Source organism: Olea europaea, chromosome 18 (genome assembly GCF_002742605.1).
Source record: "Olea europaea var. sylvestris chromosome 18, O_europaea_v1, whole genome shotgun sequence".
In the NCBI taxonomy this organism is placed as follows: Eukaryota; Viridiplantae; Streptophyta; class Magnoliopsida; order Lamiales; family Oleaceae; genus Olea; species Olea europaea.
Window position 1 is genome coordinate 25,025,019 of NC_036254.1, and position 11,700 is coordinate 25,036,718.

General features: G+C 34.8%; 2 protein-coding genes across 3 annotated transcripts; one reads left to right on the forward strand and one right to left on the reverse strand.

Annotated features, from left to right (window-relative positions):
• The first annotated feature begins 773 nt into the window (after positions 1-773).
• On the forward strand, positions 774-7,543 carry LOC111367906 (probable inactive ATP-dependent zinc metalloprotease FTSHI 3, chloroplastic). Of its 2 annotated transcripts, XM_022989019.1 has the most exons (5): positions 774-2,112; positions 3,537-3,860; positions 4,570-4,870; positions 5,590-5,788; positions 7,201-7,543. In XM_022989019.1, the coding sequence occupies exons 1-4, from the start codon at positions 1,087-1,089 to the stop codon at positions 5,784-5,786; spliced, it is 1,848 nt and encodes a 615-aa protein (XP_022844787.1). In that variant the 5' UTR covers positions 774-1,086; the 3' UTR covers positions 5,787-5,788; positions 7,201-7,543. The 2 variants fall into 2 exon arrangements, with proteins under 2 accessions (XP_022844787.1, XP_022844786.1); XM_022989018.1 differs by lacking the exon at positions 7,201-7,543 and having other exon boundaries at positions 5,590-6,024.
• A 1,423-nt stretch (positions 7,544-8,966) lies between these two features.
• On the reverse strand, positions 8,967-11,364 carry LOC111367908 (proline dehydrogenase 2, mitochondrial-like). The gene is made up of 4 exons (XM_022989020.1): positions 10,783-11,364; positions 9,941-10,586; positions 9,325-9,565; positions 8,967-9,242 (listed from the first exon to the last, which is right to left on the reverse strand). Exons 1-4 carry the CDS (start codon positions 11,314-11,316, stop codon positions 9,203-9,205), a joined length of 1,461 nt encoding a protein of 486 aa, XP_022844788.1. The 5' UTR covers positions 11,317-11,364; the 3' UTR covers positions 8,967-9,202.
• Positions 11,365-11,700: the final 336 nt, after the last annotated feature.

An 11,700-nucleotide genomic window follows, 5' to 3' on the forward strand; every position in this document is an offset into this window, starting at 1 on the left:
CATTGGGCTTTCCTCATACTTCCTCTTTCCTCTCCTTTTTGGCGTGACATGGATGTTTATTGTCTTGAGTTTAGTCATTTTTTTTGTTGACTATAAAATGGGAAGTTTTTTTGATAAAGTGATGGGGTAGAGGAAGAATATACTCAATTCGCTTTGGTATGTGACGAAGATTAGTTTTTTGATAGGTCGGAGCGGGAAAACTAACCGGAGATATTCATGAGGTTGGTAACTGCTGGAGTGGTTTATCATTGATCGTGGGGAGAGGTTTGGGGGCAGTTTCTCTTGTTTGATAGAGAAGGAAGAAATATTAGATTTGAAGCACGTTAACAACGGAACCGCGCTTATTTTAAATAAGTATTTTTTTAAATCTAATATCGGATATTTGACTAGAAAAGTTAGGCCCATGATTTATACACAGTGAACTTAAAAGCCTTGACAGTGTGTAATTTCCTCTTTCTTAATTTGCATAATTTCCATTATATATCTCTATAAAGAATCCATCCCATAAATAACTATTAGCCCAATGGGCCTTGCTTGATGTACATAATTTTTTGTACATTAAGATGTCTTTCAATCACATGGAGTGAAGTCCACTTGAATATTTTATTATGATAGATCCCACATTATGTTAGTGAAGGACACCTTTATGTACAAAAAATTATGTACTTGAAGATTTATCCTAGCCCAATAGCCCATACTCTGTTCAAGACAAAGGCCCAATGTTATAAAATACTAGGATTTTTGCCCCAGACAATGCATAACTTTCATTTTCACCCCGGAAAAAATATCAATGGCCTTGACAGTATAATAGACAATCTCCTGAAAAACCCACAATTGCTCTTATCTAGCCCCTTCAAAAGATGACCTGAAAATACCTTCTTTTCAAGCTACGCGGTCAAGCTCTTAAATCCCGGGGATTCCCTATTTTTTTTGTTCAGGTAATATTTTTATCTTGTGCACTCTTAAAGCCAGTGAATTTGACATTTGAGTTACACTTTCTGTGAGTGAATTCTTGAGGAGAATCTTGCATCGGGTTTTCACCTTTTGGGGGTTTTATGGAGAATTTTTGGAACTGTTTATAGAAACATGGCGTCTTTTCCTCTTGCTTCCACAGTTGGATTTTTGATTGCCCAAAAAAAATGTAAACTTTATGTTGGAAATTTAAAGTTACTGGAGAGACATAGAGCTCTATCTTGTTCATTGCCCAAGAACTGCTTTAGTTCGATATCTAAGCCTTTATCGGGGCTGAATTATAGTTGTATTTCTCACCAAAGGTTTTTATGTGGTAAAAATATTAGGTCAGTGGCCAATGAGAACAGAAATGTAGATACCCATCCGGTAAAAGGAGAAAATAATGAGATAAGAAAGAAGTTCTCATTGAGATTGCGCCCAAGGTTACGATTATTGTCAAGAAGACTGAAAAGGGTTTCAATCAGGTCGGTGTTAAATGGCCTCAGAACATTCCTTCGCAAGAATGTTAAAATTTTGACTCTATCTACCTCTGTATCTGTAGTACTAGGGCTTTGCTTTCTGTTTCTCAAATTAACTGCAATGCCGACTCCAAAAGCTGTTCCATATTCAGATCTCATAACGAGCCTTCAAAGTGGGAATGTGACAAAGGTTTTGTTTGAGGAGGGTACTCGTCGTATATATTATAATACAAACCTGTGGCATGCTAAAGATGCTCAAACAGTGGACGATAAATCAACTCCTTATAGTGAGACTGGATTTGAGAGTGATGCAATCAATGTCATTGCTCACCAAAACCAAGAGAGAAGAAATTTGCTAGGACAATTGAAAAAATCTAAAACTTCGGCCCCTGCTTGGGAGTTCTCAACAAGAAAGATTGATCACGATGAGGGCTATCTTCTTTGTCTCATGAGGGAAAAGGGGACTGCGTATGGCTCAGCACCTCAATCAGTTTTAATGTCTATGAGGAATATGTTGATTACGGTGCTCTCTTTATGGATCCCTTTGACTCCTTTAATGTGGCTTCTTTACCGTCAACTTTCTGCTGCCAATAGTCCAGCCAGAAAACGAAAACCCAGCAATCAGTTGGTTTGCTTTGATGATGTGGATGGTGTTGATGCTGCAAAAGTGGAGCTTATGGAGGTGAGCTATCTTCTTACAAAATCACATCTCTAAATAATTGTTCTAGTTTCATTACCATAAAATATTTTCGTATCAGAAGAAAATTGTAAATTGTGAATTGTGCAAGAATCAGATTTCATTAGAGTGACAACCCTTTTTTAGTTAACAAATTCAGTTATCTACAATAATGCAACCATATGTTGCTCTAAGCAAAAATTAGCTTCTCTGTTATATTTGATGAACTTTATAATTTAGTGTGTGTGTATATATATAGTAGAGCAAGATTTATACATTTTTAATGTAATGAAATTGGTATATCAAATAGAATTTCTTTATTCATACACATGGGCCCCCACTTTGCCAGGTTGTAATCCAGGTTGAACTGTCACTCCTTCAATCCGTTTGTTATTAGTCAATTACCTCTTTATAAGTTTTATACGTTTTTGTGGTCTGTGTATCATACGTGTGCCTGAAAATATCTATTTGTTCTCCACTTTATAATTTCTGTAGTCTATCTTTAAGATGGGATAGTTTATTGTTTGCATCTCCTAAGCTATATAAATTTGATCTGACTGCAGAATAGAGAAACTATTCCGAATATAATAGAAAAAGGGATTGAAAATTGAGCCCTGATTTTTGTGTGCCACGAGTAAATGGCATCCCCCCCAACCCCCCCCCCCCCCCCCCCCCCCCCAAAAAAAAAAAAAAAAAAAAAAAAAAAAAAAAAAACTCTAAACCCTATACGTGTGCCTGAAAATATCTATTTGTTCTCCACTTTATAATTTCTGTAGTCTATCTTTAAGATGGGATAGTTTATTGTTTGCATCTCCTAAGCTATATAAATTTGATCTGACTGCAGAATAGAGAAACTATTCCGAATATAATAGAAAAAGGGATTGAAAATTGAGCCCTGATTTTTGTGTGCCACGAGTAAATGGCATCCCCCCCAACCCCCCCCCCCCCCCCCCCCCCCCAAAAAAAAAAAAAAAGAAAAAAAAAAGGAAAATTACCTTCATACATTTAGGAAGGAAGCTTTAAAACCTCATGATTTATAAATTGAAGGAAACTATATCAGTTTTTCAAAGTTTAGTGTTCAAGCATGTGTAGTGTGCTTTTGTTATTGACTTATATACATTTCAAACTAAATTGAGAAAAGAACTCTTTGTTGGTCATTAAGAATGGGTGCTTAAATGGAAAATTTGTTTGGTATAATTTTCAAAATTCATATGTCGACCATTGTTTGGATTCACATGTCTCCTGCAAAGGGAGGAAAATTTGTGTCCTATGTGGGTATGTATAGTATGTATGTTATATGGGACAACTACTTCACGCTTCACAGTTAAACAAAATCAGGGATTTACTTCTCTCTTAATTGTTTACTTGTCAGAGCACATAAGAATATAGCTCTTATTTGAGTACCACTCATGTAATTTTCTTCTTTGTAGATAGTGTGTTGCCTTCAAGGATCTATTAATTACAATAAGCTGGGTGCCAAGTTACCTAGAGGCGTGCTGCTTGTAGGTCCTCCAGGAACTGGAAAAACATTACTAGCCCGTGCAGTGGCCGGGGAAGCTGGTGTACCATTTTTTTCAGTTTCCGCCAGTGAATTTGTAGAGTTATTTGTTGGAAGGGGAGCTGCTCGCATAAGAGACCTATTCAGTGTTGCGAGGAAGAATGCACCATCGATTATTTTTATTGATGAGCTTGATGCTGTTGGCGGAAAGCGTGGTAGGAGTTTCAATGATGAGAGAGATCAAACACTGAATCAGGTATTTTCAATTTTCAGTTGAGAAGCATATCACATCATTTCTCTATTATGTGTTAAATCAAAATGTTATGCTTTTTATTGCTAAGTTTAAGTTTAGTTGCAAATGCTTTCTCTCTCTGGAATTATGAAATTAACTACATACAGATTAGTCACATTCGCAGACAAACATATTCATGATGCTTGATACTATGTTTTCTAGTTTTGTTTTAAGACGTGCATAATTATGGTAATGAGAATGAAAGGCGTCAAAAGCATGTTGACATTTTAAGGTATAAAAAATGAATACATCTACTGATGATTGGAGATCAAAAAAATGATGAAATGGGAAGTAAAAGAAGCTTAAAATAATGGTTAATTGCAGTAGGAAAATATCTGGAGAAACTCATTTGCAGTAATCCCCATAATGTCCTTGCTCGTGTTAAACCAACTTCAAACTCTTTCAATTAGGGGAAAATATTGGGAGAAACTCATTTGCAGTAACCCCATAAAAGCAATTAGCATAATAATTCCAATAATAACGGTAAGAAGGAAAATGATAATGCTTTGATAAGGATTTTCTTACATGGGCTTGTCCATGTCATGAATTCTTTCACACATCAATACTCAAATTCCAATTATGTGAGTTGGAAGTGTGTTTGCACATAAACCAACGTAATTTTTATCAATAGTTTCATGATTACTGGACCTTATGATTATTGTTTTCTTTCTAGTTGCTCACAGAAATGGACGGCTTCGAATCAGACATTGATGTTGTTGTCATTGCTGCAACGAATAGACCAGACGCCTTGGATCCAGCTCTATGTCGGCCTGGTCGATTCTCAAGGAAAGTATATGTGGGAGAACCAGATGAAGAGGGAAGAAGAAAGATTTTGGCTATACATTTCCGAGGAGTTCCACTTGAGGAGGACACAAATCTTGTTTGCAACCTAGTTGCATCTCTGACTCAAGGCCTTACAGGGGCTGATCTGGCGAACATAGTCAATGAGGCTGCACTTCTTGCTGCTCGAAGAGGTTAGATTAAATTGTATTGTGCTGTCAAATTTTCCCAGGTTCACATTCCAAAAGATATTCTTTTATTCACTATTGGGATGTTTGGTATGATGTGTTGTCCATTGTACAATATTATAGGAGGAAAAGATGCTAAAATCTTGTTTATAGTATGGTCTTGTCCTATCCAGTTCAATATTATGTATCAAACACACCCTAGGTTTACATAAAACTGATTTCTATCTGTCATTCTGTCTAGATAGAGAGAACATAATTTGATGTAAATTGGACTTCGACATATTGCATCTTTTCCAATAATCACTTAAATGGACGGCAATGGCATTTCCTAGGGAGCAAGAACCCGTGACCCCTTAGGTCCCCCCAACACGGAGGAAAATATGTTTGGGGAAATATAATTAAAAACCCAAATAAATGGAAGAATGGGCTGACCCCTAGTTTCTCATTTTAAAGCTATGATGGTAATTTCTATTTCAAGAATGGTATCTGACGATGGGAATGTGGGTCCAGTCCCATCAATATTGTCAGTGAGACTGCTGAACATCAGATTTATGCCTTCTCAAGGAGAAAAGTGATTTGTACTGAAACTGGACATTAGATAAGGTGGCCCTCTTTTAATCTCAATACGCATCTGCATATTTTCTCTATATATTTCATAGTGAATGTTGTTATGACATTATGAAAGGTTGTACATTTATAATTTTATGCTTTATTGATTTCAACAGGGGCCGAATGTGTTGCGAGAGAAGATATAATGGAAGCCATAGAAAGAGCCAAGTTTGGAATAAATGAGAGACAGACAGGTCGCATACTAAAGAAGGAACTTGGGAAGCTCTTTCCTTGGATTCCTTCTCTGATGGGTAGAAATGATACTGGACAAGACGGAATGCAAGGTCCTCTAGGCTATCAAACTCTAAGCTAATGGTATGTTCCCTTCTAGTTTTTATTCATGGATTTGTGTAACATCCTCATGAGTGTATAATATTCAAAAGAAGGGAGTTTTGTTCACTATAAGCTAAGAATATTGTTTTAATCTAGAGTGGGAACTATTTTTATACTTCCAAAGGTCCTATAATGGGCAATCTGATGATTTGAGACTTGATTTGTTTATTTTTGCATGTACAAATATCTTCTATCATTTAAAGCTAGCTTTTAGTTGATTTGTTCTGTTTACTGGTATGCCACGAATACTGATCTCATAAGTAGTAGCCACTCTTGGTTCTTATTAAATTGTGCTTTTAATATCATGAAATGGAACTTGAAGAGTTAGTTGCTCGTACCATGTGCATTGTAACCCATTATATAGTAAAACAAGAGATGGTAATTTCTTCTCCTTTCTCCAAGAATGATACAATGAATTTGTTCTTTTACGGTACTTGGAACCAGTAAATTTACATATTCATAATGATTTGCATTAAAACCAGGAGGCTTCAGTCTGTCCTTGTATTATATTGACGTTCTTATTATACAGAAATTGCCTGACATTTTTTTAGTTATGTACTCGAATCCAGTTGCCTTGACTATGTTCAATATTTAGTACGATATGTAGGTCCCATTTGATAAGATTTTTGAAAAGTCAAAGCTTCTGAGATTAAGAAGATGCTTTTTAATATGTTTGGATAGCTTTTTGAAAATGTTGTCTGTTAGAAGAGGTTTTAGAGAGAGTTGATCTAAAGTAGTTTTGGGTTAAAGAAACTCTTCTACAAGAAGTAAAACGGGCCGTACCACTGAGTACATGGTTTTAATGTTGTATTCTGGCAAGAAGCTTCTTATTCTTTCATCTTTCTTGTGTCACAACCAGTAAGTTTAGCAGAATAGACCTTTTGAACTTGTCTCCATTCAAATGATCCGTTCATATATTAGGTTTTAGTGATGGATGACTCCCCCCACCTCTATGGAATCTTTTAATCTCCTTTTGGTGTGATTTTTTATGCCCACTAGAAATGGCTTCTCCAATTGTGATTTAGAAGCTGAATTTCGTTTTCTTGAAATCTTTTAAAGCTGGCTTATGTGTTGAATTTTATTTGTTGCAACCCTATTTCCAGGTTCATTGGATTGAATAATATTGACACCCTTCTATGAGTCTTTTAAGTGATACATCCTCTTAAATGAGATTTGTGTTCCTACTTTTAAGATGATATATCAATTATTGGTGAGTAATCTTGTTCATAGTGAAAACTACCGGTAGTCGCCATTGAAACTTGAATATCACTTAAACTATGAATAAATTTATTAGTGGCACGCAATGATCAACTGAAACGTAGTTAGTGGAATCTTTGTTTTCATGCTTCTGATGCTGATACCCACCAATATGATGCGATGTTTGATTTTGATAGGATTCTTCTTGGTTTAGCAATGGCCAAACTTTTAACTCTCCGTGTGCGCACACGCTTCGTTTCTCCTCTGGATTCCTGGTTCGTTGGAATTACTCATAAAGTAGTTTACGTATTGTCATATGAAACGCCATAATTGAAGGTAGCACAGTTTCGAGTGTGACATTGATGCTTTAGGGCCCACTCGGGAGTATTTTTACACCAATTTTGATCGATTTTGGATTGCACTGTTCATAAGGGGTTAAAAAAATCGGTGCTTGCAAGTATTTTGGGCACTAATTTTGGGTGGTTTTGTAATTTTGACTGGTTCTTTCAATTTATCGAATTGACGAATTTCGACCGTTTATTATATTCTATTCTAATTTTATGCTCTATAAAATAATAATTTCAACTAGTATATATATATTCAAAATTAACTTGTAAATAAAAATATTTTAGCTAAAAAAATTATTTATAAACAAAAAAATTATATTATAATTTAAAATGATTATAATAAATACTACTTGTAAGAGAAATAATCACTTTTATGTTAATTTTTTTTTAATTATTTGTAAAAAAAAAATACTATATATATATATATTGAAGTTATTTATAAGCAAAAAATTCATTTGAAAATTATAAAATTAATTTTTAATTGTAAAGTTTACTTATGTAAAAAATGCTAACTTAAAATTTAAATTAGGTATTTAACTTTATTTAACTTTTTAAGTTAAATTTTAACTTATATGTAAAAAATTATCTATAAGTAAAATATCAATTATGAGTATAAAAATTTCATACAAGAAATTATGAATTGAAAATTTTTCTGAAGGGCATGTATACAATTTTTTTTTTCTTTTAGAAACTTTTAGAATCGGTAGATAATAAACATCAGAACATAAGTTGGACGCTTGAACTGTTTTAAACATCATTACTAAAACTATTCAAAAAATTAGTTAGCTCATAAACTTTCAAATCAGATACTTTAAAAAACGTTCATAATTGTTCAAATCACACATCGATAAAAAGAATAAATAAAGCACATATCTTGACCAGGTCAAGAAAACAGTAAAATCATATTTAAAAGATAATAATATAAAATTAATGAATTAATTAAACATGGTGTAAATTTGATTTTTTTCCCATCCTTCTTTCCAAAAATCCCAACGACCCAGAATGGTAATGGCCTTCACCTCCCATTGCCATCGGTACCTCCATGGTGGTAGCTCATGATTCGAACAAAAGTTTTAGTTTACTTTTGTGAATACTGTTTCGAGGTAATTTAATTATTATTTAATTTATCGTAAAAAATTATTTTGCAGTCATAAAAGAAAATAATGTTATCTAACACTCATCCATGTAACAGTTACGATATACTATTTACAATTAACAATTAATTTATTCTTTTTTTTAACCATAAACAACATACTTTAATGCATTATAGACGGGTGTTAAGCGTCACAGTAACTGACAGCAGATTTAAAATTGTTGAATAAATCTATGGAAGGTGTTGAGTTTGTATGGAGAATGGTTTTAAAATCTTGTCCTGTTCTCTTCCAATTCATTCGCTGATTTAAAAAATAGTATGGTCAAATAATTGATGGAAAAATAATATTATCGTGTAAATTATGGAGCTCTAAATTTTAGGCAAATCTTAAAAGATTGATTGATTTATTATTTATTTTTATTTTTTTACTTTTTTCCTTTGGTGTGTTCTCTGTGATGAATCACATGCAAGTAAATTGTCTTATACTTCGCAGTCTGATAGATATGGCACCATAGTCGATCCATCTGTAAACTCGATAGGGTCTTCTCGAATACGGAAAAGTCTTGTACACCGATATACAATGCTTCATTTGATAGGTACAAGAATCTTAATAGCATTTGACAGATTTTTCTTTTCGTTTCAACCTTTGTACAATTATATTGATCATAAGCTAGGTCGATTCTTTCCTCCTCCTATATGAGTACTATAATATGATGAAATTCGATTGTTGCTCAAACAAAATCCAGCTTTCCGAAAATGTCATGTAATCGATGATGTTAATCTCCTCATTAATTCCTTCCTGCATAGCAAATAATCAATGAATTAACACACATTTAGTCCTGTAAAATTGAAAATTGCTCAATATACATAAAGATATTTACTTCATGAGATGTCTGTCAAGTGATGAAGCTGATAATAGGCCTCTATTTTCTTCAGCTCTCCTTAGAAGATAAGGTATAATTTGGTCAACAGGTCCAAATGGCAAGTACTTGCTAACTCTAAAACCTGCATTAACTAAACCCAGAGAAAGGGCTTCTGACATTCCATATAGTTGTGCAAATTGCAGATTCTGATTGTCCTTTGCAATTCCCAGATCAATCGCTTTCGAAGCCGCTAGTTTTCCTGTAAATCATCAAAAACCTTGTCAAAAACCATTTCCCGACGTCTCATTATAAACAAAGAAAGCATTTCCTTTAGAGTAATGCTATCATCACTAGTCTAGGTGGTAGTGAGTCCCTTGATTTGTCGAAGAATTCCTGGACTGGAACCATCTTATAAACAAGACGTGATGCCAATGGAAAGATCGGCCGGACAAATGCTATTGTCCAATGAAGTTGTGATACATTTAATACCTTGAACAATAAGTGGCCTGTGTGTGGTCCAATCGTTTAGCCGCTCTTTCAGGCATGTAAATAGAAAAAAAATTAGGAAAGCCTCATGGCCTGTTGGTCGAGGTCCCAACACTACCTAGATTGATATTTATTTCAAAATCTTTACCTGATTCCACATTATGGGTTGCAAGAATAATTGACCCCGAGCCATTGGCAATTTCATGAAGCATAAAAGCTGCACAATCATTGTAACACCGATGTGTTTCTTGAATACTATCTTGAATTGGGGACTTGACACCCAAAGAAGAAGCCAATTGTCTTTCACTTGACATATATGCACCCCTCACCAATTTAAACCCAACTGGCACTCCCATTTTATCTGCAGCTTTCTTTGCATTAACCAATCTCTCCTTTGCATCTTTCAAGTAAGCCTGAATTGTCCCAAATACTATAGGCTCATCATCTTTGTGATACATGATTGATGCCGTGTACCCAAAGTAGTCAATTGCAGGTTGAAGCGACGTATCCTCTGCATCAATTAACAGGGAAACATTCGTTTCGACACATTTCTCGCAAAGTTTTGTTAATCTTTGGTGAGATAAATGGAGATTGTTTTCTTCTTCTTGGGTCAAGGGCTCTGGCCTATTTGGGGAGTGGTAAAAAGGGCTGCAATCTGATAAAATTGGAAAGGTTTTAAGCTTCCATGGAAGATGAAGGGATTTATCCTTGTATTGCCATCTCAGTAGATCACTTACTCTTCTAAGCAAACTAAGAGGACATATTGCTGTGATCTTCACTACAACGAAGCTAACCTGTAATCATAAATTTTTCATCCCAAACGTGGTATCAGAGCATAAAATCCAAGTTTCACCGTGCGTCATACGTGAAAATTGTGTGCAAATCACAGTTTTGATGAAAAAATGAATCTGACCTGCATCGTCAAGGCTTCTTAAGACAGATTCATTGATATGGTCCAAAAATAAGATTAGAGAATAAGAAACAACTTACAGAAGAAGGTGGAAGAAACTTTGTTGATTCAATAGTTTGCATAAACTCATTGAAATTCCGATCACATGACTCGTTATCATTCACATGTTCCAAGCCATAATCCAACATAGCTTTAAGTCCATGATCGTAAAGCTTATTCACAGAAGTACCCACCTCTTTCAAATCCTTACCCGCACAAAAATGTTCATAAACCGTACTTTTAATGACTCCCAATATTATCTCTCTCAATAACGGTGTTTCCATGAGCCTCGAATTCACAACCCACATGCCCATATCAACCACGGGTTCAATTGCCGTCAAGTGAAGATTGATCGATGATTTTATCAACTTCGAGGTTGGAACAGATGAAAACAGCCCCTTAAAATCATCTAAATTAACGATGGATTTGTCGGCGATGGTGGTGGGCTCGGTTTTTTCTTTGAAATTGAGCGGGGAAGGGGAGGCGGCGATGGAGGAAAAAGAGGCGGAGCTTAGACGTCGAAAGAAATAGGGGTGGCTATGCATAAGCTTTGCGTAGACGCTACGGTTGGCCATGGCTTCCAAGGGTGGACTTGGATATTACCAAATGTTTAGAGCGCAGGCCATTTTATAGCAGCAAATCCTGTGTGTTTTTACAGTTTTGGAATTGGTATTTCTAGCGACACTATTGAGATGAGATTGCTGTCAAATTTTGTTGTCTAAATTATTGATATGGTATCAATTTGATTGATTAGTAGTGAAATCAATGATGGTAAATTTGAAATAATGTATTCATTATTGATGACATGTCAATAATTTATTACTTAAACAACTATTTAAATAGCAACATTGGACAGTAAATCTCAACTTTCACATATTTATCCGATATTAATGCAACGTCAGCGCCTTGTAACGTTGCAATTGACCACATTTCAAGCAAACCATTTTTGAATTATTAAT